The sequence below is a fragment of the Camelus ferus genome, chromosome 20, assembly GCF_009834535.1.
Source record: "Camelus ferus isolate YT-003-E chromosome 20, BCGSAC_Cfer_1.0, whole genome shotgun sequence".
NCBI classification, from domain to species: Eukaryota; Metazoa; Chordata; class Mammalia; order Artiodactyla; family Camelidae; genus Camelus; species Camelus ferus.
In genome coordinates, this window is record NC_045715.1 from 27,705,796 (window position 1) to 27,723,319 (window position 17,524).

Below are 17,524 nucleotides of genomic sequence, written 5' to 3' on the forward strand. Positions count from 1 at the left end.
AAAACGCGATGAAGTAATTCCATGAGTAAAATTAGCCCTTTAGTTACCACCATTGATTTATAAGATACTGTAGAAGTAAAGATAGTGAAGATGTAATTTTTAGATTTTTGTTTTTATTTATGCAGGAAAACAGATGCATTTCTGTTAATCCACAACATACTCGTCCTCTTACTGTCTTGTGTTCACAGATCTGAGCAACAGATGGGCAACCACAAACGTGACCTTATTACACAAAAGTCAGGGACCCGGGAACTTGACAAAACAGCCCCGGGTAATACTCCCATGATACCCAGTGACCTGTCCTGGCAGACAACAGAAATGGAAGAGGCTAACAATTAAAGAAAAAGACTGACACTTAAACAGTCTTAATCTAAAGGCAGGTAAATTAAAAAGCCATCCTGAGTTTGCTTCAGGCAGATATCAATGGAACTTTTCCTTACAAACTGAGATGACCCAAGTTTCTGCTCCGGAAAAAGACCACTCTACTGATAACTTATCCCTGATGATCGGCTTCATCGTAGAAGTATCTTCACCACGTTTCACGGAGATTTTAAAACCGTCAGCTTACATTCCTTGAAACGCGCTGTCCTGCCAACCTTCTGCTCGTCCCCTCCCCGGAAGCCAGCTCGAGGGGCCAATGGCGCTGGGAAACAGGTGGGGCAGAGCCCGCGGCGGCTTTCGATTGACGCTGCTCCAAGCAAGCCCGCACTGATTGGCTGGTGGGAGGGACACATCAGGGCTGTCGTTGAGGATTGGCTGCTACGCGGAGGAACGCTGTTTCCGGTAGCTCGGCGCGCAGCCCCGTCGCCGCCATGGCGACCGGCGACCGGGTGGGGGCCCCGCCTCTGTGGCCCGTAGAGGCCCGGTTGGCGGCGCTGCTTCCTGACCTGCTGGTCTTCAGGAAGCCCCGGGGATCGGAACCCGAGCTCGCCACGGCCCAGGGCGTCCTTCTTGGCGTCCACGTGACGGGTGAGGGAGAGAGGAGGCCCGCTGCTCTCCTGACCTGCGGGAGGGGCAGCCGTTGGGCCTCAGCTCGTAGGGGCCGCTGCGGTTATGGGCCTGGCTCCGGAGCGAGCAAAGCAAGCGCGGTTTCACCGCATTTCCCGCCGCCTCCGCCGGAAACCGAGGGTCATTTTCAGAGCAAGAAGATAACCTGATGTAGCCCTGGAGTTCACTTCAGAGATGATGAAATTGAGGCTCAGAAAAGGGAATGGACTTTTTCGGGGCCATACGGCACGCTTTGAACCCAAGTGTTTTCCAATAAGCATTCTGCCTCGTCTAGTGATTTTATTTACTCAATTAATTCATTCTTTGAGTCCATAAGTATGTACCTGCCATTGTGCTAGGTGTTAAGAGACCTAGTAGCTACTAGGAGGGTCGTTCATTTAACAAATACTTAGGGAGTTTATGTCATGGATATGAAAATGAGTGATTCAGGTGCCTGTCCTCGAGGAGCTTACCGTATGAGTTCTCCAGTGAAGCTTTAATCCAATCTCCTTGTTACTGGTTTTTCTGCGCTTCATATCGGGGGAAATCCTTTCCCTTGGTCAGAGAGCCTTAAGAGGGTGTGACGGGAAAGCAGTAGCTGCATTCTGATGGAAAAGGCTCTTGTGGGTGAATCTTCATCTGCAGCTCCTGGAAATAAGGGAAGGCTGGCCCTCTGGACTCCTAGAGGCAGCAGCAACCAGCCTGGCCCTGAGTACTTGCTAAGTAACACCATATTAAAGAATAGAGAAATTACTCAAAAAAAGAAAAAGAAGAATTGTGAAATTACTCATATTAAAGAGATCTGCTTTCTTTACACTATTCTAATGCATGGAGAGATTAAGGCCTAAAAGTTTGGGATTTGCAGCTAACAGTAATTTTTGCTTTGTTGGTCAGGGTTTACAGCATTAATGGACAGATTCAGCCTGAGCTGCAAGTCGGAACATGACATGGACAAACTGGCCCACATCTTCAGTTATTACATTAGTGACATCGTGGAGCGTGAGTGACCCTTGTAGGGGAACAAGGAAGTGTGGTGCTGGGCTTCTGAGGGTTTGTAACAGAAACAGGCCTGAGGTGCTTAAAACGGATACTGAAGGTCATTCCTTTAGTGTCAGTCATGTTTTATTTCTTCAGGTTGCCACTGACAAGCTAGATCTTTCCATATACCTGCCATTCTACCCAATCTCACATCCTATTGACTCAGTGTTCAGAAAGAGGGGGGGAAATGCTAATTTTAATTTTAACTCTGCATGTTTGTATTTTATTTTGAAATGAAGTATTCCTAAGGCCGTCTCTTTTAACAAAAATACAATGTGCTTCATGTGTGTATATCAGGTATAATTTACAACACACCTCATTTTTTTAAAATTTTATTTTATTGAGTTATAAGTCAGTTTACATTGTTGTGTCAAATCATACCTTCCCATTTGGTTACTGCATTTTGATCCTGTGGAAGTAGGAGTGAGTGTTTTATTTTCTGCCATGTATTAAGCTTGTGTATATTTGTCTAATCTAGGAGAAAAACTTATTCGTGCAGTAAACTTGTTTTGAGTACCTACTATGACATACACCGTAATAAGTGCAGAAGGTACAGAAACCTACTTTTGAGGCGTTTTCAGTCTAGTTAGGTCTACCTAACAAATGATACTGGCTCTACACCCTTTAGTACTAATGTATGTACATTCCCTTCCTTTACTGACAGTGTCCCATAGTTATTCCATCATTCTGAGATTCACCAGAATAATTACCTTGTGGCCTCTCCTTAAGCCACATAAAGTGGCTATTTGACTAATCCCTTACCACTGAGGATTCTGCCTGAGGTCTTTCAATGGATGTCATCAAGTTTAGGTGAAAGGGGGAGATAGAAATTATGTATCATGTATGTATTATAACGGAGTTGCTGAGTACTAGAAATACATGGGAAAACAAGACACAGTACCTGCCCTCTTGTAGGTTCCAAGGAAGGAAGATAGTAAACAAGATAATTTCAGAGTATGTAGTCTACAAAGGAAATAAATAGGGTGTTGTGGGAAAAAAGAAAAGAATTGTAGGGTGAAAGAGCTTCTGTATTAGGGTGGTCATAGGAGACATCTCTGAGAAGGTGCTGTGTAAGCTAAGACATAACGGATGTGAGGAACGCTGTGTGTGGAGCTAAGGGTAGAGCGTTTCAGGCAGAAGAATGCCAAATAAAAAGGTTCTGAGGTGGAGAAGGCTTGGCGTGTTCTAGGAACTGAAAAGGCCAGTGTGGTTAGAGCATAGTTAGCAGGGAGAAGAGTGGCTTGAGGTGAGACTGGAGAGCATCAAGCTCCATAGACCATAGAAGTTTGGATTATTTATTTTTGTACGAAGGGAAACTGTTGAAAGACTCTAGCAGGGGAGTGATGTGATCTGATTTACATTTTTAAAGCTCATTTTAGCTGTCTCCTGGAGATAGAAACTATGTATCATGCATGTATTTATAATACCAGGAACTGCTGAGTACTAGAAGTACACAGGAAAATAAGACACGGTACCTGCCCTCATGGAGATTGTTTTATAGGGAACTGATGGAAGGTAGGTGGTAAAACGGGAAGCTGGAAGAGGCAATTGGAATAATTGTGGAGAGAAGTTAGAGATTTAGATGAGGTTAGTGGTTCTCTACCTTGGCAGCACGTTAGATAACCACTTAGGAGGCTGTTAAAACTCCTGATGTCTAGACTTCACCCCATATCAGTTAAATCAGAGTATCTTGGGGTAAGCCCAGGACTAAGGATTTTTCTTACAGACAATTTCAGTGTGCAGTAAAGGCTGAAACTATTAGTCTCAAGGTGTGGTAATGAAGGGAACTGTATGGAGATGAACTGACTTGAAATATATTTTGCAATTCAACAGACAGGATTTTCTAATGTATTGGATTTCCGTGGGAAATGGTGAGGAAAACAACTGTCAAGTTTTTTGGCTTTTGTAACCGAATTGATGGTGATGTCACATACCAAGATGGGAAAGACTAGGCTTTGAGGAAGAAAGTCAAGGGTTCTATTTTTAATATATTGAGTTTGAGTTGTTAGTAAGTCAGTCAAGTGAGGCAACGAAGTTAGTAGCTGTGATTGAGCTTAGAGAATAGATCTTTAGAGATGAAAAGTGAATTGATGGCATGAAGATTTTATTTAAAGTTAAGAACTGATTGAGTCCACATAGGGAGACTGTAAAGAACTCCAAGGGGAGATTATGATTATGATTAGGGAGAAAGAACCTACAACAGCAACTGTGAAGCAGTCAGTCAGGTAGGCTATTTGGTGTTCCTGAAGCCAAAAGGGCAATAGTGTCTCTAGAAGAAGAGTGCTGCCCTAGCTGGATTGAAAATAAAAGGTGTCAAATACAGTGATATCAGAAAAATACTAAATATAGCAAGATGAATGCTTTGGGTGGTTTTGATAATTTTAGTGAAGTGGTAGAGATGGAAGTCAGATTGGAATAAACTGAGAATTTTTTTTTTTTTTTTTTTGGCTGGGAATATAGCAGAAAAATTGAGCTCATAGCTAGAGAAGGCAGAGTCAAGAATAGGTGGATTAATTTTGTTTTGTTTTGGTTTTTTTTTTTACAAAGATATTAATGGGAATGATGGCACAGGAAGAACACAAGGAAGGGAGTGAAGTTCTTGAGAGGGTGAGAGGGACAAGGATCCAGAGCACAAATAGGGGGATGGCTTTGAAGATACCAAGAGGGCTTTCCTTCTGTTTTTAGAGAAGTTGGGTATAAGAACAGACATATCTGAGGAGAAGCTAGGGGAAAGGAAGAGGGAGTCTGAACCTTGGAATGAACAAATTGACCAGAAAAGATACAAAGGGAAACTCAGAAGGCCATTCTTTTCATCATATGTGATTCTGCCATGATCCAGCATATCCGATTTTGATTCATTTTCCCCTCTCTTGATTTCAGATGTGCTCTGTTTTGGAGGGGATATCCTAAATATTACAGGTATTTCTCAGTTTTTCTGAATATTTAAAGCACCATGAAGTGAGGAAGACTGTATTTTAGGTGGAATTTGGCATGTTTGTTTATTCAGCATTGTTTGATTATTTTTCTAAGTCCTGGGCCCTGAGGAAACACAGATGAGGAAGACAGTCTCTGCCTCAAAGGGTCTCCCAGTCTAATGGAAAAGCCTTGTCCATGTTAAGCTCCCATGTATTTTACAGTTTGTTCAGATTGACAGAAAAATAAGTGCCTCTAAAGCATTCGTGAGAAAACTTATGAGAAGCTTGGTCATTAATAACAGAAGCTACATAGAGGAGAGGGAGAGGAGTCAAGAGTCTCCTATCTGGAGAACTCTTGCGATCATTTACAGCTGTGTGCCACAGAGCTGACCTGTCTTTTCATTTAAACTTAATGAAACCACTTAAAATCTTAAAATTCAACTTGAATGTAAACCTATATTTTGTGGGCCTCTTAGCTAGTACCCCGCCCCTTCTGTTAGGATACTGGTGGGGAAAGAATTACCAAAAATAGCTTTAAACCTTAGGAACATTTCAGCTTCTACTTAGTCATGTTTTTATATGCTCAATGGTTTTTGAGGATTAAGGCAGCATTTTAACCTAACATAATGTATAGGGCGAGAAACCTTGCGTGACACCTTGCATGATATCTTTTGCATTATTGAGGGTTCTGCCATGGCAAGTGAATTCAGATACTTGATCTCTGTCAGCCTGTCTTGTGTGTCTACAGGGAATGTGCTCCTTGCACTCTGGACAGTGGAACAGAATCAACTGAGTGACATCATTACCCTGGTGGCAAAATGCAGTCTGGAGATACAGGAGAAATTTGGGATCTACCACACCAGAGAAGGCCAGGACCTGCAGTTAAAGATAGGTAGTAGCTATTAAGAGTGATAAGTTGGGGGGTGGGGGTGGGCAGGAAAGATTAAAAATTTTAAAGATAAATGACAACCTGGAAAAAAAATATTTGCGACTCATATGTAGACAAAGGGTAAATTTTTCTATAGAAAGAACACCTAGAAATTAAGAAAAGACTAACATTCTAGGAGAAAACTGAGCAAAAGAATGAATAAATAGCGCATAAACAAAGAAGTCATCTCTTGTAATGTGTGAAAAACCGGTCAACTTAGTAATAAGAAAAATGCCAATTGAAAGTACATTGAGATCATTCCCTACCTACAAATATGGAAAAATTCAGATGCTGGACACACTGTTGGTGAGGCTGCGAGGAATAAGCCTTCTTACACAGTGTTGATGGGAGTCAGCAGTTGTATAACTTCTGTAGAGGGTGATCCAGTCATCTCTACCAAGATTACAAATGCATTCATTCTTCAGCCCAGCAATCCCACTTCTGAACATTTATCCTATGGGTATACCTGACTGTGCATTAAATATCATGTATATAAGATTATTTATTACAATACAGATTGTGATAAAAGGTTGAAAACAATATCTATAGTAGACTTGTTAAATAAACAATAATATGTTTATTCACTGAGATTCTCTGCAGCTTTAAAAAAAAAAAAATGTTCTGATATAACAGTATCTCCAAAACATAGATGAGAAAAAACAAGATGCAAAGCACTGTGTTTAGTATGCTACCTTTTATGCAAGTAGGAAAAATAATAATTTTTCTTCTTTATATTTGTATAAAGAAACACTGGAGAGATATATAAGAAACTAATAAAAGTCACCTATTAGGGGAAAATAGTGTAGATAGGTATATAGATGGAATCAAGACTTTTTAATGTATATTGTTTATGTAGTTTGGTTGTTGAGCTATGTCATTGTATTACATAATCAAAAATATAATACAATACTATAGGAAAAAAGCTGTACACTGAGGTGAATGTTTCACCAGTGGCAGAGTCAGGATTGGAGGGTTAGCTCTAGACACAAAACTCCAGCTATTCATTTGTATTTTGAGGACTAGTCAGTAGTGAAGAATCATATTCTGAGTTATATGGCATCTATCCTGTCCTACCGTCCTTTTTTAGTTCTTCTGATTTTTGTTTTATTGATAGATAATTCATATCTGTTACTGTACATAGACATATTTATACAATTTTGAAACCATCACCACAATCAAGATAATGAACATTCAGCACTCACTAAAGTTTCCTGTGCCCCTTTATAAACTCTCCCTCTCAGCCTTCCCCTCCCCATCCCCAAGCAACCACAGCTCTCCTTTCTGTCATTAGAGATTATTTTGCATTTTTAAAGAATGTTATATAAGTGGTATCATATAGTAGGTACTTTTTGGCTACTTTAATTCGGCATAATTTGAGATTCATCCATGTTGTAGTGTGTATCAGTAGTCCATTCCTTTTTATTGCTGAGTAGTGTTCTATTGCATATATATATATATATAGTATAATTTATTTATTCACTTTTTGATCAGCAATTGGGTTCTCAGGTTTTGACTTGCAAATAAAGCTGTTATGAATATCCACGTACAAGTCTTTGTATGGACATATCCATATGTTTCTCTTGGGCAGATACCTAGACATGAAAGGCCTGGGTCATATAGTAGATGCATATTTAACTTTTAGAGAAATTGCTAATATTTCTTCCAAAGTGTTTGTACTATTTTACATTTCTACCAGCAGTGTATGAAGGTTCCAGTCTCACCATGACCTTGCCAACATTTATCATTGTCTGTCTGAAGAAATTTCTTTAAAATTTCTAATAATGTGGGTTTGCTGGAGATGTGTTAGTTCAGCTTTTCTGTGTCTGGAAAAAATTCACCTGTTTTTGAAAGATATCTCTACTAGGTATGGAATTCTAGATTGACAGGGGCTTCCCCCACCCCTTCTTATATTAAAGCTGTCGTTCTACTGACATCTAGCTTGTAATGTTTCCAACAAGAAATCCTTATTCTTGTTTCTTTGTATATAACGTCTCTCCCTTTTCCACCCTAGCTGTTTTCAAAATTTTTTTCTCTGTCACTAATTTTAGGCAATCTGATTATCATGTGTCTTGGTACAGTTTTCTTCATCTTTCTTATGCTTGGGACCTGTTGAGATTATTGGATCTATAGGTTTCTTGTTTTTGTAAAATTTAGAAAATGTTCTGCCATTATTTCTTCAAATAATTTTTTCTCTCTTCCTCCTCCTCTGTCTAGCTACACACATATTAGGCTGCTTGAAATTGTCCAACTCACTGATGCTGTGTTTATTGTTTTTTTGTCTTTTTTCTCCCTGTGTTTCATTTTTGGATGGTTTCTATCACTGTGTTTTCAAATTTACAGATGTTTTCTTTTGCAATGTCTAATTTGCCTTTGATCCAATCTAATATATTTTTCATCTCAAGCCTGATAGTCTTCATCCATATGAAGATACCATATCTTCCATGTCCCTACTTGTTCAGTCTTTTCTCTAGGTTCTTGAATATATAGAATATAGTTGTAGCTTTTTTAATGTCCTGATCTCCAAATTCTGTCATTTGTATTATTCTGCACTGGGCTTGACTGATTGATTTTTCTTCTAATTGTGAATCATATTTTCCCTTTTCTTTGCACACCTTGTAATTTTTGGTAGGTGCCAGACATTGTGAATTTAACCTTGTTGAGTGTTGAATTTTTAAATATTTCTATAAATATTCTTGAACTTAGTTCTGGGATGTAGTTGACTTGATACTTTCAGGTTTTACTTTCAAACTTTGTTGGAGGGGCCAGAGCAGTGTTTAGTCCAGAGCTAGTTTTGCCCTATTCCTGAGTCAAACCCCTTCCGGGTACTGTACCTAATGTCCTGTGAATTATTAAGTTTGATACTCTGGCTAGTGGGAATAGGAACTATACCCGGCCCTGTCTGATATTAAAGATTGTTCCCTCTAATCTTTTCAGGTGGTTCTTTCTGTAGCCTCAGGTTGTTTCCTCAGATTGATGCACTTACCTGTACTCAGCTAAAGACTGAGGGAGACCCAGTTCTCTGGAGTTCTCTCTCTCTACTCTCCAGTAGTCACAGTGCCCTACAAACTCTAACCACCTTAGCCCCTCAGATTCCTAGTTCTGTCTCCTCAACTCGGGAACCCCTCCGGGCTGCACCTGGGTTTCTTCTCTCCAAGCTGTGTACTGGAAACTCTCTAGGCAGTGAGCTGGGGTATCAGAGGGTTCACCTTGTTTGTTTCTCATCTCTCAAGCATACTGTCCTTAATTACTTGATGGCCAGTATCTTGAGAACTATTGTTTCTGTTGTTTCGTGTCTTTTTTTCCAGTTCCATGATTGTTCCAGGTGTTGTGGTAAATTTACTACCTGTTATTCCATCTTGGCTAAAAGTATATGTCTCTGCCATTCTTTTAAAACTACTTTTCGCTTGTTTTTAGTGTAGATTGGGTGAATGACTTACCTAAGGGCAGACTTCTCTTGGTTATAGGCATTTCTTTTCTGGCAAGCAAACCAGTTTTTCAGCCCTATTAGCAGTAAGAAATCCAGGGCAAGAAAAACAGGAGGCAGAATAAAAGCGTATGGCAGAGCCCATGTCTGGTAAAATAGCGATTGTCTACTGTCTCAGTGCTGCTTACACATGAGGAGGACTGGTGTGGTTAGCAGTTTCTGAGCATAACCATTTGGTCTCTGCCATCAGGACCTAGCTGTCCTTTAGAAGAACAATTTAGAAACAAAACTCTCAGACACCTAAGATCTCTTTTTTCTTCCCTCATACAACTCAGGCTTATTTGAATGTCTGTCTCTAGGTGTGTTTAAGACAGAGAAATCTGGAGCAAGGTATTACTTTTGAGATTGCGCTCACCTAATACTTCATGGCAATAACGAGATTGGCATGATGCATAAAACCATGTGAGGATTCCAGACCCCGCCCTTTGCAAAGTTTTCCAACTGAGTTTGGCTGTTCATCACGTGTCTCCTTTTTCCTGGATAGGTCTGTCTGCAGGACGGATTTCCCAGGTTATTGTTGGAGACGAGCAGCGACAGTACCTCTTGGTGATTGGGCGGGATGTGGACGGTGTCCAGTTAGCTCAGCGTTTGGCTCAGGCAAATGAGATTGTCTTGTCCTGGAACTGCTGGAAGCTCTGTGAGCAGTACATGTTTGAAGTGGAAATCATGAGGGAGGACGAAGCTGTGAAGGTAGGAGCCTGCTCACATCCACTGAACGTCCTGCAGAGGCCTTCCTACTACCCAGGGCAGTGCTCTGGTGGTGCTCACATATGGCCTGACCAAACCAACAAATGTTGGAACTCTATTTTAGAGGGAGGCAGGGAATATTCTCCCAGGAAGATAGATAAGGCAGAACAGTAAGGCTGGAAAGATAAGAGATAAACAAGGGAGATGGCATCCTCAGCCCCTCTGTTAAGGAACCAAAGGTAATCCAGTTGGTGGGTGGGCACAGAATTAAGCAGTTCCTTTCTGTAGTTAAGAGATATGCGGATCAGTGACCCATTTGATTTCGATGAGCATTTTGACAAGTGCCTGGATTACCTGCCACATTACCGGACAAGTGCTGGTAAGTTACTTGGCCCTTTGTATCCAATACCAAAATTTCAAAGGTTAATTTTTCACATGCATGGAGACATTTTGTTTGTTTTCCTTTTCTCAGACATTCTAAGAACAGCCCTGGAGTTGGATCCAGACTCTGCACTTGAGCAAACCCTGAGGAAGCACATAATGAAAAGCCTTCTGAAGAAGGTTATTTCGTAGTTCTTGAGTCATCGTGTAGACTGTGTGTTTGTGTAAAGAATGTACATTTATATGTGATGATCATTTGTACTGATCCAGTTCACCTCCTGCTGCCCATTTTAATACCAGCAGATTTTCTCATCTGCATCAGTTACTACAGTGACATGTCTTACAAGTTTAGATTTCTCAGTCCTAGAAAGCAGAAGCCATATTTGTTTATGTTTGTCCCTCTAGAAGCTGGTACACTGTAAACAGGTATAGAGTATATGCTTGGTAAATATGTGTTGATTACATGTATCTGAATCTATGTGAATCCCTTAGTGAGTGATTTAATGGCTAGGAGAATTGGACATACCAAACTAAGTCTTAGAAAGGAAATATAAAAGCATAGCAAATTTCATCAGTGAATTAGTTTTAAAGTCAAACAGTTTTAACTCCAAGTGTACTGGTTGGTCTATCTTCCATACCGCTTGAACCTGAATTTTAAGTTTTTTGTCTAACATCCATAAATTATTTTCTCATGTTCACCATGGAATATTGAATTTAAATGCCTAAGCATGATAGTGAAAGTTGAACATACAGACAAGGTAACTCACTGTGTCTTTGTAGATTGATGAAGGCCAGCCTATGGAGTATATATCTGAATTCCGTACCGTGACTACGGTTTTGGTCAGCCTAGAGCTCCACAAGACAGAATGGATGTTGCATTTGTGTCATCTTATCCAGGAGGCTGCCTTATACATCTCCACAGTGATAGAGAAAGGGGGTGGCCAGCTGAGCCGGATCTTTATGTTTGATAAAGTAAGTACAAAGGAATTTGACACATCAGCATTAAAGGTGAGTGAGGAATAATAGTCTTGTATCACCAGTTTATTTCTCACATAACACAGGCATAAGTCAGATCCCCAGCTGCTTATTTTGTAGCAAGCTATATTACATTAAAACTTCAACTAGGAATAGTTAAGGAAAGGGATGTTCTAGTTAATTTAATTTTCAAGGTAACTGAGGGTTACTCTCCATATCCTTTTTAAATCTATCGTTGTTGAAAAAAAATCCTTCTGAAGGCATAAAGAATGTTTTTATGGCTCTATTAGTAAAGTAAATGTAATCAAATCTTTCTCATATAATTTAGGAGCTTGAAAAAGAGCAGTATTGTAATATTTGACATTCTAGGTGAAGAAAATAGAAGCAGATAGAGTTAGCTTAAGTTGGACACTAAAAACTGAATTTTTGAAAAGTTCTTGACATCAGTTTTTCTCATGTTTTGAATTTTAGTTCTTTAAATAGTTAAATTAAGATTTTATTTCTTCTTCTTTTTAAAAAAATGTCTGTGTTGCTGTGGCCTAGCGTGCCCATTTCATGAATCTTATAGAATCCTACATTTCTAACAGAAAACCAGCTAGGAAGGAATCTGGAAGGAGTCTGGCTTCACTAAGGGAAATTGGTGCAGTGGACGCAAGCCATATTTCTTCCCCAGATCAAGTTCTGTTTTCTTTCTCTGTCATCTATCTCAGGGCTGCATGTTCCTCTGTGTTTTCGGCCTTCCTGGGGATAAGAAGCCAGATGAGTGTGCACATGCCCTGGAGAGCTCCTTCAGCATCTTCAGCTTCTGCTGGGAGAATCTTGCTGAGACCAAGTGAGGAGGAAGGTGGGGCAGAGAGGAGCTTCTCAGGCCCAGGGGGCTCTTCAGCCAAGGAAGGAGGCAGTAGCAAGTAGCAGGGGTTGAGGGCATCTGGAATCTGCCCAAAGGGGAGAGAGGGAACATGCTGAGGGTAGTCAGAAAACAAAGTCTGTTAAGAATCACTGGATACAGAACTGTGTACCAGATACCCAGGGGAAATGAATGTAAGTTTCCATCCAGTGGGGTAGGAGAAGGGGAGGGACACAATATGCATAGCAAGATTCAAGAACATTGCAAAGGAACAAGCAGATGTGGAAATGAATATACAAATAATGTATCTGTGTGTGGAAGGAAGGCTTGCCCGTCTGTGGGGAGGGGCGGCATGGGAACACAAATTGTGGGGCAGTAACCTAGATAGGAGGGACCACAGCTGGTTAATGCTCTCCTTCTTGGCTTTTGCTCTTGGTCTTTCCCAGTCCTACTGATTTTTCTGGAATTCACACTGAACTGACCTCCTGCTCCTTATCCACCCCACCCTCCCACCTACAAAAGCCTAGTCCTAATGAAGTATAGAAGATTTCCATTTTCCTTAGCGCAACTATGATAAGATTGGTTGGAATTTTTCAAGTGGCCTTTTTTTTTTTTTTTTCACTAGAAAGCTATGGGGAAAGTGAATAGATTTGAAAAAGTTATTTCTAATGTCAACACTAAGTCAGAGATTTGTTTGCTTGCCATACTTATTCAAGATGAATAAAAGCTGTGTCATACATTTACACAATGCTTTAACATTTATGGAATACTTTAGTATATGCTACTAGTGTGAATATTTGTATCCTTCTTTTACACGTGAGGAAACTAAGGCCACAGAAGAGAAGTTACTTGCGTATAGCAGAGCTGGTAACGAAACCCAGATCGTCTGTCCTCAAATCCTGTGTGGATATTCCCCCAAAGGGACAGCATATATTACTAAAGTGATACCATTATAAAAAAGATAAATAAATAAAATTAAGTGATACCATTATAGAGGCAGTGATACTGAAAAGGAACTTAGAGGTTTTCTGATCCATCTCCTTATTTTATAGGTAAAAAAGATGCTACAGTTGCTTCATAAATACTGAAACTCTTAGTCCAAAGCAGATATGTGATGGCACTTCTTTCAGGCTTGGTGAGATCTACAGATACTCTTACAACCTGCTTTCCAGTCTTATCTCCAGTATGAGTGTGCTGAGCCATTCCTTCCAGTGCTGCTCTAGTCTGCTTTCAAATTTTGCATTGACCTGTGGTCTTGGAGAGTCCTGCCCTTAGCCCTTACTCCTAAATGAGATAGCATTCAGGAGTAGAGGCTACCTTGCAGTGTCCTTAAGGATGCCTTTTATGGCTCTTAGGCTATAACGTGGTCCTTGCTGTCTTACTTAGTTTAGAACTATTGTAGATATTAAAAGGGAGATAGGATCTTAGAGTTTATCTCATTTGGCCTCCCCAACTAAAGGAAACTAAGATTCAAAGGTTGTTATGTTGGTAAGCCAAATAGTTTGACAGTGTCAGAGCCTAAAAGCTAGTTTCCAGGTCAGTATTTTTTTTCCTTGAAGGTAATTACGAATTTAGTAATTTCTCTAAGTATGTTTGGTAGAACATTACTCCCTTAATAAATCCAATAAATTCATAGCCAAATATGTTTGAGAAGTGATGTGACTATATTTCCTTCTTGAAGGTTAACAGTATACATTAACATCAGCCTTACAGTAAAGAAATTTGTTGTATTTCATTTTATTCAACATTTCCCAAATTGACTTGATCACCAAACACCAAGACCTAGAGACACCCAGAAGAATGAATGTTCTCAAGAACATATTTTAGGAAATGCTGCACTAGCCAGATGCTGAAGCTTGCTTTCTTCAATGTAATTCAAGTGTAGAGATACACTCTCAGAGGTGCCTGTGTGGTGTCATAAGCAGTTACTATTGCTCATGCCTCTCTGCATCACATCAGCCTCACCTAGACCCCAAACCACACCCATGTCTCCTTTTTCAAGGACCCTGTTCACCTTGGGTCATCGTCTGAGTTCCTCTTTCTAGTCTAAGAAATACCTTCAGCTTTCAGCTCACTTACAAAAGAAAGATGATTCCCTATGTCTAATAATTGATCAAGCTTTTCTGGTTTGTGACTGTTTCTCCAGGATACTTTTGAAACCTGGGGAGTGCAGTCTCCAGATCTCATCATTACAGTTTTGCAGTACCAGAAATACTTTATGTATATGAATAAAGACTATATTCTTCATCAGTGAAGAACATTTTGTTTTATAAAGGAAGGAACATGGACTGACTGCCAGGAAGAGCAAGGGGGAATTATAAAGTAAAATAGAAAGAGATAAGAAATAACCAAGTGAAAAAAGAATTAATCTGTTTCATTATCGTAGTCTCACTAAAAGTTGAGTTTCTCACATGCATAAATTCATTCATAGAACATAACCACGAGACAGGCACTGTGCTAGCTGTGCTGGACGTTAAGAGAAATAAGACACTACCTCCTCAGCTAACTAACTTTAATACAATGAAATTTAAGTGTAGGGATAAAATGCTGTAGGAGCTACAACAAAGTGCTATGGGAAGAAATAGTTCTCCCCAGAGGTACCAGAGAAGTCTTGACTATAGAGATGATTTTTGAGCCAGATTGAGAAGGAAAGGAGTTCAGCAGGTGGAGAAAGTGGGAAAGGGCGTTTTAGACAAAGGAAGCATCATGAAACATAAGCAAATTTTTAGTCTTATTCTTGGTATGGCAGCAGAACCAGCTGCCTGCTTCTTGTCTTGAGTGTCTCCGATTCTCCCTGGGCAGTGAGCCCGGTAAGTGGATAGTGAGAGTCCTCGATTCTGTCCTTAGAGGACAACAGGAGAATTTTGATGGCCTGGGAGACAGCAATATCAGGATTGTTCCCCCCCTTCACACTCTCTGTGAACAAATGAAAAATTGTTTACTTGTAGATTTAAGTTGAAACTATTTCTGCCACATTAGTCTGGATTCTCATTCTGTCACTAATATTACCTTCTGCTGTATAACTCTGGGACAAAGTTAATTAACTCCTTCAGCTTTTTTTTTCTTTTGTCAAATGGGTTTAAAATGTTGCCCTTTATACTTCACATGTTTGTTGTTAATTAGTCCTCAGATGATCAGATGAGGTAATCAATTTGAGAGTACTTCAAAAAGCACATATAAAGTATCTAATTATAGATATAAGGTATTTTTCATCTTTTTACTAATAATAGCTCCTTAACTAAAATTCTTAGAGTAGAGGGACCATTTTGCTCCTTTTGACTATCTCCCTAATATTCAGTACTGTGTACCCATCATGTGATGCAGACTGACAGCAGCTTCTGGCCTTTTCCATTTTGAGCTCTAAACTAGACTTCTGGATCCAGAGAGTGGCACGTCTAGTGTCTGACTTAGAGGCTTCTGAGTGCATATTTACCCACTGTTGTTTTTCTGATCCCCAGGCTTGTTTCCATCAGTATCACAAATGGACCAGTATTCTGTGGCATGGTTGGGGCAATAGCAAGACACGAATATACAGGTAGAATAGGACATTGGACTGTTAGCTCTGTGACTTGTTAGAGGGGTGAAGGTGGAGGAGTTGGTTCAAAAATTCTGCATCCTTTTCTTTACTTCTCCCTGATACAGTTATTGGCCCGAAAGTGAGCCTTTTGGCAAGAATGATAACTGCTTATCCAGGTTTGGTGTCCTGTGATGAGGTAACATATCTAAGATCTATGCTACCTGCTTATAACTTCAAGAAGCTCCCAGAGAAAATGATGAAAAACATCTCCAACCCAGAGAAGATGTATGAATATCTTGGCCATAGAAGATGTATGTGAGTGTCATTATGTGATACTTCACTCCCATCTCTTTATAGTATCAGGGCATAGGAATAATCAGTGCTTGATTATATGAAAGTAGAAAGAAAGATGCTTCTAGTGCTGGCCTGCTAGAATAGGAAACATAAGAGGAGGGTTTCGTGTCTGAGAGCTTCAGGTTTTATGTGTCAGTGAGCTTCTTGCTGTCCAACAGGAAGAGGATCGCAGTAGCTCACTAATCTAGATGTTCTTTTTCCTTTGTGTACTTCACAACCTATTTACTTTCCTGAGCCTGGAGCAGTCAATGCTTTTTCTCCCCTCCCCCCACCAAAAACATTTTTTTTTTCACTTTTTTAAAAACTCTTTTGTACAGAACTCCGGACCTCTTTAGTTGTCTGAAATACTTGTTTATGAGGACAACTTGCCCTCTGTCTATTTAGAGATGTATTATCTATCCATCCCAATCTATTTTTAATTGTAATGTTTCCCTTTGTCCTTTTTTCCAGAATGTTTGGGAAGAGACATTTGGCCAGAGAGAGAAATCAAAATCACCCGTTGTTAGGTAAGTTTTCTTTTTTACCTTTAATCATATTTTTTTTCAGCTGTAGATGGTTACATATGATTTAAAAAACAAAATACGAGACTAAATGCTTCTAAACTTTTATTAAAAAATAGAGAGAAGCTTTATTAGTGAATTTGTTAATTTTGAAGTGGATTTTCCATTTCTTTTCCATGTTGAATGTTTAAATTTCAAGTTGGGTCCTATCACTTTGCCTGAGAAGTGCCAACATTTAGTAAGAATCTTTGTAAGTCAGAGTTAAGCTGTTGAGGTCTGATCTGATTGTTGTTGATCATCTTTAGGGGGAAATTTCTCATTCTGAAATAGTAAAGATAGCACCGACACTGTTCCACCCATACTATATATCCCAATCTTTGTTTTATCTACTTCTATTCGTCCATTATTTTCATGTGGTGGTGACAGACTTTTAACACTAAATTGTTACAATGGAAATTTTTGCAATAAGCTAAGAAGATATGATAGTCTCCATGCCCATGTGCTGCCTAACTGTTCCAAATGTTATTACTTGGGCTTTGGAGCAAGCCCCCCAAGCCCAACACACATTTCTGTATCATGAAGGGTTGATTTTCTAGAAAGAGATGTGAAGGTTCATCAAAGAATGGGATTCTGTCAAAGATATTGGGGGAAAAGCCTGTTCTGAGAGTCACCTTTATAAATTAATTCAAATAAATAAGTGTCTGCTAAAAACCACAGGTGTTAGGTGCTCCCTGTCTCTCTACAGACCGGGAGAAAGAACTAGAAGCCTTCCAAATGGCACAGCAGAGATGTTTGCACCTGAAGAAGGGACAAGCAGTTCTGTATGAAGGTGGAAAAGGCTATGGAAAAAGTCAGCTGTTGGCTGAAATAAACTTCCTGGCCCAGAAAGAAGGACACAGGTAAAGACTTGT

At 39.8% G+C, this 17,524-nt stretch overlaps 1 protein-coding gene across 16 annotated transcripts in view; it reads left to right on the plus strand.

The window, feature by feature from the left end:
• The first annotated feature begins 149 nt into the window (after window positions 1-149).
• Window positions 150-17,524, plus strand: part of LOC102504883 (adenylate cyclase type 10) — a 37,346-nt gene continuing 19,971 nt past the window's right edge. For 7 of the 16 annotated variants that reach the window (XR_004313582.1, XM_032463031.1, XM_014564346.2 and 4 more), the window contains exons 1-13: window positions 150-969; window positions 1,882-1,986; window positions 4,906-4,944; window positions 5,689-5,832; window positions 9,837-10,042; window positions 10,328-10,418; window positions 10,512-10,600; window positions 11,201-11,392; window positions 12,106-12,227; window positions 15,701-15,777; window positions 15,885-16,074; window positions 16,564-16,619; window positions 17,359-17,512. Coding sequence is in view for 15 of the 16 variants with exons in the window: in XM_032463031.1 (XP_032318922.1) it covers window positions 813-969; window positions 1,882-1,986; window positions 4,906-4,944; window positions 5,689-5,832; window positions 9,837-10,042; window positions 10,328-10,418; window positions 10,512-10,600; window positions 11,201-11,392; window positions 12,106-12,227; window positions 15,701-15,777; window positions 15,885-16,074; window positions 16,564-16,619; window positions 17,359-17,512 (1,622 nt within the window). In the remaining variant the exon portion in view is untranslated. Of the gene's footprint in view, window positions 970-1,881; window positions 1,987-4,905; window positions 4,945-5,688; window positions 5,833-9,836; window positions 10,043-10,327; window positions 10,419-10,511; window positions 10,601-11,200; window positions 11,393-12,105; window positions 12,228-15,700; window positions 15,778-15,884; window positions 16,075-16,563; window positions 16,620-17,358; window positions 17,513-17,524 lie in introns of those variants that run through there. The other 9 variants (XM_014564345.2, XM_032463032.1, XM_032463033.1 and 6 more) reach the window with 4 other exon arrangements.